Genomic DNA, 17,408 nt, shown 5'->3' with positions numbered 1-17,408 from the left:
TCAGGAAGGAAGGCACCTGGTTGGTTGGTTGGCCGACAGGTCTCTTGAGAGTCTGTGTTATAGAATTCAAAATCTATGTACCTTTTGTAACTGCTCTCTTCAGTAAAATCAGGGGGACAGGATCTGGATTAGATTGTTAAATAACGAGTTGGGGCAGCAGTTGCACGATTGAGGTTAATAAATGAGGTAGGACCTCAGCGTGTGGTTGGTCTGTGGAACCCCTTGCCACAGGATGTGGTGATGGCGTCTGGCCTGGACGCCTTTAAAAGGGGATTGGACAAGTTTCTGGAGGAAAAATCCATTACAGGTTACAAGCAATGCAACCTCCTGATTTTAGAAATGGGCTATGTCAGAATGCCAGACGCAAGGGAGGGCACCAGGATGAGATCTCTTGTGATCTGGTGTGCTCCCTGGGGCATTTGGTGGGCCACTGTGAGATACAGGAAGCTGGACTAGATGGGCCTATGGCCTGATCCAGTGGGGCTGTTCTTATGTTCTTAGGGTCATATTTGCGGCTTTCCTGGCCCACACACCCCAATTTCAAGTTTGTTTAATGGGCTCGTAGAGCACTTTTCTGGGTGTGCAAAAGTGCTTCACGAATACCTTGAAGTTGTCTTTACAACCACACTGCAAGGTAAGTATTTTCACCTCCCCTTGCAGATGGGGGGGGAACTGAGGCTGGAAGGGGAGTGCCTTGCTTTGATTCAGCCCCAGGCTTATCTGTTCCACTTTGGAAGGGATGCGGCACTTACATTAGTGAGACTTTGTGCTCTGGTCTTCAGGCTTCAACTTCTGTTTTCCAGCATTGGCCAGAATGTGTGTTTCAAAGAACCTGAGACTTGGTGTATGTTGATGGGCAGCCTTCCCTTTTAGCATCGGATCTGTTTCACCATATAATTTGTCGCTACTTGTGGGGACGGGGTTGTTCCCCATACTCTCCTCCTGGTGGGCGCCCACTTTGATCTGTGTTAGAAGCGCCTTTTTCTTCCTCCACGCTTGCGTTTTGGAACCCGTCGCCTGTTTTCTTGTTGTTCAGAAAGCATTATTAGCGTTCCAGCAGCGCTGGGGTGGCTTTTATCTCCCAGTGGAATCTCATTAGCCGCACGTTACAATACGAACAGCATGTGTACTGCTATGCCCCAAAGTAGCCAGTCAGTTTGCATTTGTTAATGGTGATACTCTTTTGTTTCACGCCCCCCCCACAGCAACTTCCCCCCTCGTCTTCGGTGCTGCTAATAATTTAAAGAGCGACCTCGTTGCGGAAGCATTAAACAAAACAACAATTTGTTGGGAGGTTGGAAATGCAGCAGAAGGGGGAACTGCGCTAACGGTTTGCTTTTTTATACATGCCCATTACGTAACTGATTCGAAGCGAGCTCTGCGAGGAGGGGAACGAGGGCACAAGAAGTGTTGCAAGTTAGAATGGGAACAAACGGTATTAATTACTGACTGTTGAAGAAGGGACTTTGTAGAATTGTCGCTTGGGTGCGGAGTGTTTTTCTTTAGAAATAGGATTGGGGCTTCCCATTTGGGGCTTCCCACAGACTTATAAGTTCAGCGAACTGCTCCAGGGGAACAAGTCCCAGCTGTCTTGAAATACTTGTGGCTGTCTTATTAGTCCAGTGAAAATTGACAGCAGTCACTGAACTTCTGATGTACTAGCCTGAGGCCATTTTACTCTCCAGCAGACCTGGTGGTGTTTATAAGGTATTTGGATGGGGCACCCCCCGTTATGAGGAAAGGCTACAGCATTTGGGGCTCTTCGGTCTAGGAAAAAGTTACCTATGGGGGAAATGATTGAGTCATACAAAATTATGCAGGGGATTGATAGAGTGGATAGAGGGATGTTCTTTTCCCTCTCTCACAAACTCCAGAACCAGGGGACATCCACTCCAACTGAGTGGCAGGAGAGTTAGAACAAGCCAAAGGAAATATATCTTCTTAATTAGTCTGTGGAACTCCTTGCCACAGGATGTGGTTGTGGCATCTGGCCTAGATGCCTTTCAAAGGGGGTTTGACAGATTTCTGCCCATCACAGGTTACAAGCCACATTAGACATGTGCAGCCTCCTGATTTGAGAAGGCTGTCTCAGAATGCAAGGGATTGGCAACAGGATGCAGGTCTCTTGCTGTCTTGTGTGCTCTCAGAGGCCTCTGGTGGGCCACTGTGAGATCCGGGAAGCTGGACTAGATGGGCCTATGGCCTGATCCAGTGGGGCTGTTCTTATGTTCTTAACTACAATTCCCAGGAAGCCTTGCAGGTCTCTTGTTATCTGGTGTGCTCCCTGGGGCATTTGGTGGGCCGCTGTGAGATACAGGAAGCTGGACTAAATGGGCCTATGGCCTGATCCAGTGGGGCTGTTCTTATGTTCTTAACTACAATTCCCAGGAAGCCTTGCAGGTCTCTTGTTACCTGGTGGGCTCCCTGGGGCATTTCGTGGGCCACTGTGAGATACAGGAAGCTGGACTAAATGGGCCTATGGCCTGATCCAGTGGGGCTGTTCTTATGTTCTTAACTACAATTCCCAGGAAGCCTTGCAGGTCTCTTGTTATCTGGTGTGCTCCCTGGGGCATTTGGTGGGCCACTGTGAGATCTGGGAAGCTGGACTAGATGGCCCTTTGGCCTGCTCAAGCAGGGCTCTTCTTATGTCTAAGAGATATAAACACCACTATAGGTTCTCGTATGGGTGCATTCTTAACAGAAGAAGACACATGCATACACAGCTTGTGTACATACACATACGTAGGTTGTGGCTCCCTAACTGTGGAATGATGGAAATGGTGAATGTCTGTGCTTTCCACTAAAACAGATATATTGCCAACCACCCAGGAATGGCTCGAATGCTGGCTCACGATCAAATCACGGAGTTGCCTCGTGCAGCAGCCACTGGCTCCTTGCTTGCCCTCTTCCTTCAAATCCATCTTGAAGCCCACAGTTTCCACAGAGTTTAGCATCATATCTGAGTCCCAGTTCCCTCCTGTCATTCAGAACACAATTCTATTTCCACTTTCCTGGGAATACGCTCTATTGAACTCCGTGGGCTTACTTCTGAATTGTGCTGGAAGCCAAGTACATGCAATGATTTGGACCCTGATAAGGGACTACACGGCATTACAGTTAAACGTGTTTTTTTCCCTGTCCTCCTGAGGTACACCCTGTTTTCTACTGACGATCCTTCATTAAGGACCCTGAAACATGGTTCCGGAAACAGTCTGTTTTCAAACCACATTATTTATAGCCAGTCGTTCACCTTAAGTGTTCCCCGCTCTCCCTCTCCTTGTAGCCTTCCATCTATTACAGGAAGAATTGACGAGGACACCACCGGAGCCCCAAGGGTTCTTCATCTTCCTTCCCAGAGCCTCGTAGTCAGATGTGATACATTCATAGCTGTACCTGGCAGCCTCAATAATTCCCAGGTGGATGAGCAAGGAGAGATAATGACCAATGGGCTTAATAAGGCTTGGCAACCTGTCCAACACATCTGTGCCTGGGGGAGATGGCTCATGCAGCGCGCTGTCTGGTCTGGTTGGCACACGGCTGTATCTCAGTTGGAAGTTGGTGAAACATGCATGTGATCCCAGATGCTGGCGTGGGACCTCTGCATCAGGTGCCGTTCAGGAGGTGAATCCCAGCATGCTTTTTCAGTACTGCAAGAGTTGGTCTCTTCGATCATGCTGTGCCAACCACCTGGGGGGTGAACACATTCTGCACGTACAGAGAGCTAGAACCTAGTTGTTCTACGCCAGTACGATTGGTATCCCCAGGGGACCGCCTCATATACTGGACCTGTGGGTACTGCTTTTCATAGAGCATCTTGTGGCAATTTCAGGGGACATTACAGTTTAGAAAAAAAATGATAATCACTTGGAAAAAAAAAAACCAACAACATGGGGGATTTCCCTCTGAAGTAGTTCAGCTTGTTAGAGGTTCCATAGAGCTATGTTGGGCTTCATTCAGAGAGCCGTGGCCAAGAGGGAATTACCGTATTTTTCGCTCCATAAGACGCACCTGACCATAAGACGCACCTCGTTTTTAGAGGAGGAAAACAAGGAAAAAAATATTCTGAACCAAATAGTGTAATAAAATATTTAATAAACTATAACAGAATAACATTTGAACCATGTAAAGTGATCAGCAGTCAACAGTGGCATTAAGAACCATTATCACTGTCATTAACAAATGGAGAGACTTAAAGGTTTGAGTACTCTAGTTTTCTGGAAACCCCAAGAGCTCATCATCGCTAGAGTCAGAATTTATGAAGCTCACAAAAGCAGGTGCACACAAATAGGGGATCACATTATCTTTCTGCTACAATGATGTTCTGCCAAATTCCAATCCACTGGGCCTCATGCCCGCTTAAGGCTGATCAGTCCCTCTTGTGCAACTCACCAGTGCAGCAAGCAAAAGTGAGTCCAGTTCCAGTCCACAGATACCAAGTAAATCAGTCCCATCAATCAGAGTTACCAAATCAGAGTCCAGAGCCAATAAGCCAAATTACAGTCCAAGGTCAGGTTCCAGGTAGGTCAGTCAAATCCGTCAGGGTATCCAAGTCCAGTCACAATCCACAGTCAGATTCCAAATTCAATAAACCCAGTCAGTCTCCTCTCCTACCTCCAACCTGCACTCCTTCAAAACCCACAAACCCTTTCTGCCTCTGGTACTCCTTATATCCCTGAGGGCCCTATTGCCTTCCAGTGGCTGCAGCTGTGCAACACACTCTGCTGGATGCCCAGGCCTTACCCTTAAAGGGGCCACTGCTGACACCACATCTACCTCCTCGCCAATTCTTCCGTGATTCCAATACAAATGAACAAGTGAAAAGTCCAACCACAACTTGAATTCTCAAGACACAACAAACCTCTGGATTTATGGTGAGAACCGAGTCTTACCTGGAGCTTGTGCAATAAGCAAACACTGGCATTCTGACCAAGGAGACAGTTTTTTCTTTGTGATGGGGGGGGGGGCTTACATTCAGATGCTGGATGAGGTGAGTGAAAGTGCCTCTCCCCTGCTGTGTGAGTGGGGGGGGGCAGAGCATCTGTGTGTGTAAGTGAAGGGGGCAGCCTGTGTGTGTGAGAGAGGGGGAAAGAGTTTGTGTTGCAGAGAAGTTGTGATGCTCCAGACTTGGGGGGAGGGAAGAGTCTGTGATGCTCCAGGCTTGGGGGGAGAGAGGATGTGATGCTCCAGGCTTGGGGGGGCTGAGAGAAGCTTTCCTGGGAGTAAGCCCCCCTGACTCTAATGGGACTTACTTCAGAGTAGGCATGCACAGGATTGGGCAGCGAGACTGCCACCCCACCCACGCTTTCCTGGGAGTGAGCCCCAGTGGCGCTGAGACTTACTTCTGAGTAGACATGCGGGCTTGCTCAGCAAGACTGCCACCCCACCCACGCTTTCCTGGGAGTGAGCCCCAGTGGCACTGAGACTTACTTCTGAGTAGACACACAGGCTTGCGCAGTGAGACTGCCACCCCACCCACACTTTCCTGGGAAGCGGAGCCGAGCAGAACGGGCAGGGGGCGGGGCCAAGGGCGGAGGTTTTTTGTTTGTTTTTGTGTTTGTTTGTTTTTTTGCGCAGTATTCGCTCCATAAGACGCACACACTTTTCCCCCCACTTTTTTGGGGGGGAAAAGTGCGTCTTATGGAGCGAAAAATACGGTAATCCTTCCTTCCTCGTTGTTGTAGCCTAAAATACAAACCCTTGATGTAGCTGCCTTCTCAATGTCTGCATGCTGTGTCTCCCGGAGTAGAACTAATTACGTGAAGAGCAACATTGAAATATCTCTCTGATACTCTTAATTCAATCATCTGGGGTTTTTTATTTAAAAAAAAAAAAGCCACCCCCAAACCTAAAAATGAGATATTGGAACAAGGAACAGTTATCTTATGGAAGGATTTGGCCTGGGCAAGAGAAGAGTAAGGGAAGATCTGGTAGCTGTCTTAATGTATCTGAAGGGGTGTCATGCAGAAGGAGAGGAATTGGTCTCTATGGCTCTTGAGGGCAGGGTTGAAGCTACAGTGAAGTTCATTGAGGCTAGACACAAGGTCTGGATGGGGACCACATTTTCAGAGGACCTTGGTTGTAACTCTGAGCGCCACTGGACTAGACAGCGTCCCAGGTACCTACCAACTCGGGTTAATAGACCTGTGTTCCTCCCTCTCCCTCTCTCTCTCTCTCTCTCTCTCTCTCTCTCTCTCTCTCTCTGTCTCTCGCAGGTAACAGATCATGCTACTACAGCCCTGCTCCATTACCAGTTGCCTCAGATGCCTGATGTAGTGGTCAGATCATTCATGGTAAGTTTGCTTCACTTGACAGTACTGGTCTAGAAGGTTGTCCTTCAGGGTGGCAACCTGGGGATGGCTAAGGACAGCTAGACTGTAGAGCCTGTATTTTGCATGCAAGGAGTCTGAGGTTCAATCTCTGGGCTGAGCTGGGAAAGAACTAAGGCCTGAAGGTGGCTCCCCGAAGGCTTCAGCACCATCTGGGCAGTTTCTCTGTAGTTTCAGCACCATTTTGCTCCGGACAGCTCCCCATAGGTTTCAGATAGGTGTGTTGGAGGTTCATTGGGGGCCTCAAGTGTTTTGGGTCCACAACCTCCTATAGGAGGGTTATCCTTCATGATGGCAGCCTAGGGGTGCCTGTAAGGATTGATAGAGACTATAGGCTTGACAAACTCGTTTCATACAGAGAGCCTTCCAGATATGAGAGAGCCCAAATATCAAGCTGGGAGAGCCCAGATATATTGAGGAGCCAGATAAATTGCTTCCAGTGGCTGCATTCAGCCCACAGGCCTCATGTTTGACACCACTGTTGTAGAACAGGTGCTTGCATGCAAGAGGTCCAACGTCCCATCTTTGGCTTCTCTAGGTCAGAATGAGGGACGGGTCTGAAACTCCACAGACCCTGCTGCTAGACAGTGTATGGAACCCCTGAGAGCCATTCAGTGTTGACAGTGCTGAACGTGACGGAGCAAGGGTGTGGACTTGTAGAACACTGCAAAAGTTGTTGGACTTTGCCAAGAGGTACAGAAGAGCACCCCGTAGATGGGATGTAGCTTCCCGCCCCCTGGCATTGGTGCATAGGGAGGCTGATCAGGGACGTATAAGGGATCCGAGCTTATAGGAGAGAACTCCAGCCTTTTGCTTTCCTTGAGCCACTGCAGATGCGTGCAAAAGAAAATTTGTCCGCAGCAACGTAACAGGAAGGGTTGGAAAGGAAGGCGCAGAAGCCAGTCCAGGCAAGCAGAGCGGTCCTTTGCAAAAGCACTCTGCGCACAGGATGTTGCTGTATAAACCAGAAGCCTTTGACGTGTGGTGCCAGACCTAGTAGTGGGTATTGACACTGCCACAGGTGGTTTATGGCAGTGTGGCTCCCCCCCCCTCAATTTTGTTTGGAGGCTCCACCCTGTCCAGCTCGAACAGTAGTTTGGGCTGCTTCCAAGATGAGCTAAATTTATTTATTTATTTATTTTGTTCATTTATACCCCGCCTTATTGCCCAGCGGGCACACAAGGCGGCTTACAAACACCTTAAAAATACATTAGAAAACAATTTACAATAATTAAAAAATCCAAAAACAAACCAACCCCGTGGATTTTCATATAAGAAGCGAGGACGCCAGCCAGCCTGTCAACAACTAAAAGCTTTTTGAAATAAAAAGGTCTTCAGTCCACGCCGAAGCGTTAGCAACGAGGGAGCAGTTCTCAGTTCTAAGGGGAGGGTATTCCACAGTTCGGGGGCCACCACCGAGAAGGCCCTCTTCCTGGCCGCCGCCCCTCTCACATCTCTTAGTGGCGGCACAGTCAAAAGGGCCCCCCCCAGATGATCTAAGAGCACGGGCAGGATTGTAGGGAAGGAGGCGTTCCCTCAAATACCCCGGACCCGAGCCGTAAAGGGCTTTAAAAGTCAGAACTAGCACCTTGAATTGGGCCCTGAACAGAACCGGCAACCAGTGTAGCCGCCGGAGCAACGGCTCGACAGAGTCAAACCGACGTGCCCCGGCAACCACAGGAGCAGCCGCGTTCTGTACTAGTTGTAATTTCTGTCTTCAAAGGCAGCCCCACGTAGAGCGCATTGCAATAATCTAATCTAGATGTCACTAGGGCATGGGTTACTGTGGCCAGGTCCGCGCAGCTCAGGTACGGTTGCAGCTGGCGAATCAGCCGAAGCTGAGCAAAGGCTCCCCTGGCCACCGCCGCCACTTGGGACTCCAGGAGCAGTTGTGGATCCAGGAGAACCCCCAAGCTGCTTCCTGAGACCCTAGAAAGCTGCTAACAATCATAGATGGACCAATGACTCTATAACTGTTGCCCTTATGAACAAGAGAAACACATGACCACCACCCTGGGCTCCTTGGAAGAAGATCCGGATGCACTTGCAATTATTTTGTTTATGCCGCTTGTGTCTCAGTGCGCGCCCCTCCTCCTCACCCAGTCTGAGTCCAGCTCACAGCAACATGCAAGGCATAAAACCTCACGGAACAGCCGCATGAGGTTGCTGTCTTAAACGCCCTGCAAGGGAGACACTTCCCTCTCATCACCCCGCCTGGCGTTGGCAAGTCTGTCAACGCCAAGTGTGCACTTGATGAGCGGAGCCCAGTTGTGGTGAGTCAGTCCCACGCTGCAGGCAGGCGTCTGGAAATAAATGTGTAGAGGCTGGGCGGGCGCACTTCCCAAAGCCATGGGTTTCTGCTATTGATTCACTAAAACGCCACTGATAACATTTAACAGCACAAGCCAGGATGTTCATCCCAGGTGCCAATAGCAGTAGGCATTTCGCATGTCAGGTGTGCAATCTGGCTGACAGTGTGTTGTGAAGTCTTAATTATCCAGACAAGAATGAAGGACTTTCTGTTTTGTCTCTTCTTTTTAACCTCTTTCTCCTGCCACCAGGTTTCTTAAACACACAATTTGACTTCATTTACCTTTTAAATCACATGCGCGGAGGCACAAACGCACACCCCCCTCACTCCCCCTTCCTATAATTTGAAAACTTCAGATTACTGTGTAAATGGTAGCTAGATCGGACCGAGCCAAAGTCAGCGGCGATTAGCTTGCTAGGATCCCGTTGGCCCCGCTGTGGCTTCTGCACTCGGAGAAGGGCCTCCATTCCCGTGGACAGCTATCGACAGCCCCAAGATGGAGAGAAAGCTCAGGTGGAGGCAGAAGGATTCATTTCAATAAATGCAGCTGACCTCTTCTTGAGAGAACAATTTTCTCTTATCGACAGAATTCAATAGGACTTTCAGATGACAAGATTCATGAGCATCCTTCAGAGCTTGAGTTGGCTTGTCTTGCAGATGGGGCAAACTGGGCCATCGGGAGGGGGGGGAGAGAACAGTTGCTTTTTGAGTTGTGTGTCCTTGAGCTCGGAATTGAGTTATATAACGTTGATCCTTGCCTAGGACAGAAGGAATGACCTACTTTGGGGGCAAAACATTTGCCTCGCGACACCTTGCTTAGCTTTTACCTTTTCTGCCCTGTCTGCTCCATCCAGGGCCTGAGGGGAGATCATGTATATTTAAGGTGGAGGGGGGGGGAATCCAGACATTAAACTGAAGTTGGAAATTGTGCTGAACCTTGTTCCCATCTTTCAGCTTAGTCATGATAGCAGCAGACCCATTGGTTTAAACTGGTTGGCAACCTTCAGTCTCGAAAGACTCTGGTATCGCGCTCTGAATGGTGGTTCTGGCACAGCGCCTAGTGTGGCTGGAAAGGCCAATTCGGGAGTGATGGTTTAAACTGGGGGGTGCCAAACTCATGTCATGTAGTGGGCTGAATAGCATTCCTAGCACCCGCTGAGGGCTGGAAGTGACAACATTAAGCAGGAAGTGACATCATTAAGCTGATGATGGCCAGTAATGTTCTCACATAGAAGCTGCAGGTGACAGAAGAAAAAATGTGCAAATTTCAAGATATAACAGAGCCCAATCATGATGCCAGGAGAGCCCAGTTATAACCGAGGCTGGATAAATGGCTTCCAGGGGCCACATCCAGCCCGCAGGCCTTATGTTTGATACTCCTGGTTTAAACCCTGGCCTGTACTTAATCACATCTTAAGCTGAGGGCAGGGCTCACTTTGAAAGCAAAAACAGCCCCTGAGTGGGGGTGCTAAGCCCTCCCCCACGCTCTTGGCCCACCCCCCACAAGTGTGCTCCCTCCCCGAATGCTTTGGTCCTTGGCTAATCTTTAACCGTGGAAGTGAACTCAGCTTGTAGCGAAGCACTTTTGCGGAGAGGAAGCAGGGAGGCCGGTGACATGCATGAAGAGGGTTGGGCTGAGTGACTCTTACCCACTCACTCCCTTGTTCTAAAAACTGGGATGAGTAAATGTGTCTGTGGCAGTCACATCTGCATTGGCCCTTGCAGTCATTTCACACGTGGTATTTTTCTTACAAAGCCATTTTCCTGCATAGGAAAAACCTATCCGCAGGCGTGCTTGAGGTATGAATGGGCAGCACACTGTGGGAGGTTGTTGCCTCTAGATTCGGGGCCAGATCCTGCCTACAAGAGCCTCCAGTCCAGCCATCTGGTCTCTACCCATGGCTAACAATCCAACCCTGAGACCCTTCTCTTGGAGCATGAGATTTAGCCACAGCGCCCGAGGGATACCCAAGGCATCTCCTTTCTCATTGCCTGAATGGGTGGGCAGTAGCTCTGGTGTCTCAGCTACCACTCAGGAGGTATTTTGCTTTCATAGTAATTTACAATTTCATAATAAACATTTCCTTGTTGGCAAAACATGAGCTGTACACATTGCCTGAAAGAGACACAAACATTGTGTAATTTAATTTTTACTAAAATTCCCTGAATGGCTTCGCGTGTGGCTCTCACGGAGTGAGAGTTCGGTTCTTGCTTGATAGAAGGCTGACTAGCTGAGATGGCTGGGAGAGACCTTTGTATGGGTTTCCTGTCACGCAAAAAGCGGCTGATGGGGCTGCAGGAGAGAGTCTTCACAGTTGTGGCACCCAACTCTTATAACCACACTAGAAAGGATATCCGTTAAGAATTTTGCTGTATTGCTTTTGAAAGTCCCTGCCTCTATGCCCATAGGATTGTAGCCAGATGAGACCACCGACAGAGAACGCTTGACGGAGAGCGGGTTTTTGGGATGTTTCTGAACTCACAGCTTGCAGAAAGAGACACTTTCAAAAATAAAAACCTCCCCAAAAAGCTTCAGAAGACCTAACTTCCAGGGAAGTTAAAAGGGTTAATGAAAGAGAGTCTGGACTCCTAGAAAGGCATCACTATGCATTGTGACCTGGGAGAAGGAAAGGGCTTTCAGTTTCATTTCCAGCAGTAGTGCAGAGATGGTGAACAGCACTTTATAGCGTTTTCTTGAAAGGGAGAGAGACGCACTGGAAATGGAGAGAGAGAAAACTGGGGAATAATTTTCAGCACGGGGGGAGGGGTAAAGCTGACTGTTCCATGCTGAAGACTCTTAATTGTTGAAGACCTTGCAGCCCAGCAGAGTGATCCAGAATATGTATACTCTGAAGTAAGCTCCATTGAACCCAAGAGAACTTACTAACAGACAGAATTGCAGCATTTTTTTGGCTGACTTCCTCTTGTAGCAAGGGTCGTGGAATGCTGAACAAATGTTTGGCCGTGGAACGAATAGCATCTGAATGCTGGAAGTGTGCTGCAGGTTTCACCTTGACAGGGCAGCTCTGTATAAGTGAATGGTCAAGCTGGATTTGATTTCGGTCTAGCTACGAGGAAATTTAAGCTGTCCGTAGTGACCCTTGAGCTACCAATGCCTGCTTGCCGGTGCATGAATTTCTATTTATGTTGTTGTTGCTTATGGAGAGAGAGAGAGAGAGCAGGGATTCCAATAAAAGTCACCCCATCAGCTATACCGCGACCTTGTGGTTTTTCTGCCGACTCCTTTCGAAAGTCTGGCTCTGGGCTCAAGCCCAGAGGCACATCCCCCATTCTCAGCCTCACCACTCAACAGAAGCAATGGCATTGCGGAGTGTCTGTGTTCAGTTTCCTTACTGTCTTGTTTTTGTGTTGTGTTTTGTGTGTTGTCCCCCCCCTTTCTTAGACCTGGTTAAGAAGTTACATAAAGCTCTTCCAAGCTCCCTGCCAGCGCTGCGGAAAGTTTCTTCAGGATGGTCTACCCCCCACCTGGCGGGATTTTCGGACACTGGAAGCATTCCACGACACTTGTCGACAGTAGCGCAGCCTGGAGGCCGATGGAGCATCGACTTCAAAGCGGAGTCCCGAAGAGGCTCCGGGTCCTGTCGTTCAGCAACTCCCTGGATATGAATATCTGAACTTGTCTCCATTACCAACATCGGTTTTCATTTAAGGCGCACAAAAGTATTTGGTCGCAGGCAGTTCTCACCTGCTCCACGACACGGACTTTGCATTTCATGCGCTTACCTGAGCGGAAGGCGGAGTGATGATATTGTCCATGGTAGCCTTTGAAAGCACTGAGCTTCCAGAGGCAAAGTCATCTGTTGGGATTAAGTAGCATCATCGCTTGTCACGGATACCAGATCTTTAAAAAAAAAAAAAAAAGTAAAATACAGGATATTTTTGCCACCAAAGTACTGTGTAGTCTAGATCCTATTTTTGTTTGAATAAAAAAATTGATATTCACACAAGTTCTGTTTTGTCTGTTACCCTATTTGAGGGGCTGATGTGGGGTTTTTGTTAAATATGTTGCATATTAAATCTCTATCCCTTCAGTTCCCGTCGCCAAGAACGTAACCAGAACAGCACCATCTGTAAAGCACAAGCTGTAAAGGTTTCTGTTGGTATTGGAGGTTTGCAGAGAAATGCAATTTATTTAAAATAAAATAGAAACCAACAACAACAAAAAATCACAGCGGGCAAAAAAACCTCAAAATGCTTTGCGTCCAAAGTAGATAGAGTTAAATGAGAGGGAGTTGTTGCCTAAATTGAGTTGTGACTAAGGGCCCAATCCTATCCAGTATTCCAGTGCCGGTGCAGCCATGCCAGTGGAGCTTGCACAACATAGTGTGGTGGGGAGACAGTCATAGAGGCCTCCTCAAGGTATGGGAACTTTTGTTCCCTTACATTGATGCTGTATTGTGGTTGTGTCAGTGCTGGAAAGTTGAATGGGATTGGGCCCTTAATCATGACTAACTTTCTTAGTTGTGACTACCTGTGAACATGGGATGCGACCCAGAGAGCCCAGGTTCCTAGAAGGGTATCACTGTGACTTCCTGCCCAGTGGACAGGAAAGGATGTTCACTTTCATTTTCAACATTATTGCATCAAGGTTTGGAACTGCAGCTCCCTTTTCCCTCTGTTACCCTGCACGTGCCCATCTTGTCTGATCTCGGAAGCTAAGCAGGGTCAGGCCTGGTTAGTACTTGGATGGGAGACCGCTTGGGAATGCCGGGTGCTGTAGGCTTATACCATAGTCTTTCGAGACTGAAGGTTGCCAACCATTTTTCCCTCCCTTGTGTAGAGTGAAAGTTTTCACCTTGCTTATCGAGTGATCGTGTTGACCTTTAAGGGGAATGAACGGCGTGCACTCAGTCCAGAATAAGAGCTTCACGTAAAGCTGCGGCGAGTCTCAAAATCCAGCTTTCTGAAAGTGCCTTAATACGAGCTGCCCATCCCACTGTATATACTGTAGCTTGCAGCTTGTAATTCCTCCATCTCCTCTTCCCCCGCCCCCAGCATGCCTTAGTGTTCATGCTCCGACACCCTAAGCTGTTTTAATTTCTCTCCTGATATTGGACAAAAGTGACGCTGACTTTTTTTTAATTTTCTGCTCCTGGGTCTACCTTGTCCCCTCATGCATTTTTCATTGTGGCTTGCAGCATTTTTCCCCCCGACTGCCCTGCGAACAATATTGATCGGCTGATTATCAAGCCCTAGCAAACAACTTTTAATTTTCTAACTAGAAAGCTTTAAGGTTCTTCTCTGGTCCAATTGGTACCTTTTCTGGGTTTCTCCCTCCCCTTTTTAAAAATAAAAATAAAAAAGAACTCAAGCTGGAAGGACACTCCCACCAATATTAACTTAAATTATCAGCTATAGTTAATAGAGCTAACCTGATCTTTCTTTAATGCTAATATTTTTCCCCAAATTTGTGTGCTTTGGCTTCAAGAGTCATGGCTCTGAGGAGCCCAGTTCTTCTGCCCTCTGGTTTGTCCCATTTTTTACATTCATCACTTGTTGTTGTTGGCAACCTTCAGTCTTGAAGACTCTGGTATCGCGCTCTGAATGGTTCTGGAACAGCGTCTAGTGTGGCTGAAAAGGCCAATTCGGGAGCGACAATCCCTTCCACATTGGGAGCAAGTGCAGTCTGTTCCTGGTCTGTCTTCCTGGCTATGGGCCTTCCTTCTTTGCCTCTTAGCCTCAGACTGTTGGCCAAGTGTCTCTTCAAACTGGGAAAGGCCATGCTGCACAGCCTGCCTCCAAGCGGGCCGCTCAGAGGCCAGGGTTTCCCACCTGTTGAGGTCCACTCCTAAGGCCTTCAGATCCCTCTTGCAGATGTCCTTGTATCATAGCTGTGGTCTACCTGTAGGGTGCTTTCCTTGCATGAGTTCTCCATAGAGGAGATCCTTTGGGATCTGGCCATCATCCATTCTCACGACATGATCGAGCCAACGTAGGCAAGACATCCCTTGGCAAGACTGCAAACTTCACCGACACAGGGGCTAGCTAGGAACTAAACAAGGAGTCCTGTGGGGCCTTTTAACGGCTACCCAGTTGAGTTCAGTATAAGCTTTTGTGAACAGCAGTTCTCTTCACCAGGTCTTCAGTTGCAGTAGCCAGGTGGATCTCTCCAGCATGCACCTGGTATCCCTTCCAAACAAAGTCCATTTATTGATCACAATTTTATCCCACCCTTCCTCCAAGGAGCTCAGGGTGTGTTCCGTAGTTCCTCTTTTTTTGTCCTTGAAACAACCCTGTGAGGTAGGTGAGGCCGAGAGATAGTGACTGGTCCAAGGTCACCCAGGAAGCTTCATGACTGAGCGGGGATTTGAACCTGGATCTTCCAGGTCGAAAGTCCCCCTCCCAAACACTGGCAGGATTTGCATTGAGGTAGTGAATGTGGTCACTCACTGAAGCTTGTGTGATGTGTTCAGGACCCAGTACCCTGCCTGGAAAGCTAGTGAAAAGCAACGGTCATTGTCTCATTTCTCCCATCTGTACCAGGGTGACCGTTCCGAAGCATGTGTGCTTCAGCTGGAGCTCAGATACAGAACACGGAACTGAGAGTGCCACCTCGAATCCTTGCTTTCAGGCTGGTTTTGTTGCTTTCGTGCTTGAAGTGCCACTTTCTCAGGCTTAGGCCTGGGTAGCTTCCTCTAGCGGCGGCTTTAAATTCCCACTGCGAAGTTGGTATTGGCCAGAGAAGAATCTCTTCAGCATGCACCTGGTATCCCTTCTAGACAAATAAAGCCTTGGAAAGGAAATGAAAAAGGGAGAATGCTTTATTTCCACCCATTTGCATTGAGAGAATGAATTTGGTCACTCAATGAAGCCTGTCCCGGGTTCAGGGCCAGCGGCCTGCCTAGCAAGCGGCATTCAAGGAGCCGAAATGCTCTTGCTCCATCCTCCTTGTGCTGCATTTATTGCCTGGTTCTGGAAACAGATAATTACTTTATGCTGAAGCTTTCCCCCCCCCTTCATTGTGCCGTTTTGTATCAAAGGTAGTGGCTATTCCTTCCCTCTCCAGGCCTGATGTTTTCGTGTTTTGTTTTATTCTTCTAAAGACATGAGGTCGAAAGAAAAGAGAATTTTGTTTTGATGTTTTTATAGGAAGAAGGCAGCAAACTGCATTAAGGTCATGGGGGGGGGGCTTTTTTGTGTGAGTTTTAATCGGCATTCTAAAGCAAAATAGCCTCAAAAAGCCAACTGCCTCTGTGGGCACACAAGAATGAAAATGGAAGCAGATAAAGTTAAATGAGACCTCAAACTTCCCAGTCATGGGAAGAAGCTCCTGAGGTCGTTAGCATTCTTGTAGTTAGCATCCTTTAGAACAGACAGGAGAAAGTGTTTCTTTACCCAGCATGTAATTAATCAGTACAGCCAAACTTGTTGTAAGAGGCGACTAAACAGCCACTGGGTAGTTGGGACTCGTCAGCCTGGGAAGGCAGCTCATCTAAGAGAAGGAAAACTCTTGATCCCAAACCTCCACTGCCTTGTGGCTATATACAGTTATGGAAAAGGCTTCAGGAGTCAACCTCGAGGCAAAATCTGGAGCCGGAGTCCCTGAGGCAGTTCGTGGCTGAACACAGTCATGCTCTGGCAACTTCTGTGACACTGCTGGAACCAACCGTATTGGCCTCTGCCTTTCCATTGGACCATTTCAGCGACGTGGAGAGGGGGGATTTGCTGCATGGGTAACAGTCTATCCTCCATATCTACTTTACCCAGGCTTTGCACACTGGAGAGAACATTGGTCCAGAACACTATTCAGAGCGCGATACCATAGTCTTCCGAGACTGAAGGATGCCAACGACAAATTAATCAGTGGAACTCCTTGCCACAGGATGTGGTGTTGGCACCTAGCCTAGGTGCCTTTGGGCAGTTTGGATTGGAGGAAGTGTCCATCACAGGTTACATGCCATGATGGGTATACTTAACCTCCTGGTTTCAGAAAGAGGCTATTCTGACATGCCTGATGTAAGAGAGTGGCAACAGGATGTAGGGATGTCCTGTGTAGTACTCCCTGAGGCATCTGGTGGGCCACTGAGACACAGGAAGCTGGACTAGATGGACCTTTGACCTGATCCAGTGGGGCTCTTCTTATGTTCTTGCCTGTTTCCTCATTGGCGTGTAAGTTTTAATAGCTCTTTTCAAGATGGCAAGGAACGTTGCTTTTTAGTGGGGTCCATAGCCCATGTGAATAACGTAGGTGCATACCTCTACATTAGAACATCCCTGCTGGATCAGGCCTAAGGTTTAAACAGTCTAGTGTTCTGTTCCCCCACTGCAGCCCACCTGCTTCCTCTGGGAAGATCACAAACAGGAGAGAGAGGAAGAGGCATATTTTTTTTCCCTGCCACTGGTATTTTGAGGGATATTGCTGTTGAACCTGAAGGTACCACGTGGCCACCATGATGAATCACCATTGATAGACCTGTTTTCCCTTAGGAGTAGATAAGGCATGGTGTCAGCATCGTTTTATTTATTTAAAAGATTTTTACGCTGCCTTTCTTCTGCCAGAGCAGATGCCCCAAGGCTGCTTACAATTCATAGCTCAAATATTACAATATTACAATATAAAATATTATATATATATATATATATATATATTGTAATATTATTTTATTGTTATATTTTATATTGTAATAATAGTGTAATATTATTTTATATATATATATATATATATATATATATATATATATATATATATATATATATATATATATATATATATATATATATATATAAAATCACAAAAAAATAAGAGGAGG

General features: G+C 47.7%; 1 protein-coding gene across 1 annotated transcript in view; it reads left to right on the top strand.

Annotated features, from left to right (window-relative positions):
- The window catches only part of MED27 (mediator complex subunit 27), a 115,958-nt gene extending 103,397 nt beyond the window's left edge, over nucleotides 1–12,561 (top strand). Inside the window, exons 7-8 of the mRNA XM_066610714.1 lie at nucleotides 6,213–6,290; nucleotides 12,041–12,561. Of these exons, the coding sequence (XP_066466811.1) occupies nucleotides 6,213–6,290; nucleotides 12,041–12,175 (213 nt within the window). The 3' untranslated portion in view covers nucleotides 12,176–12,561. The remainder of the gene's footprint in view (nucleotides 1–6,212; nucleotides 6,291–12,040) is intronic.
- The last annotated feature ends 4,847 nt before the right edge of the window (nucleotides 12,562–17,408 follow it).

Source organism: Tiliqua scincoides, chromosome 16 (assembly GCF_035046505.1).
Source record: "Tiliqua scincoides isolate rTilSci1 chromosome 16, rTilSci1.hap2, whole genome shotgun sequence".
In the NCBI taxonomy this organism is placed as follows: domain Eukaryota; kingdom Metazoa; phylum Chordata; class Lepidosauria; order Squamata; family Scincidae; genus Tiliqua; species Tiliqua scincoides.
Note: the sequence above shows the minus strand (reverse complement) of the source record. Positions and strands in the feature narration are given on the sequence as shown.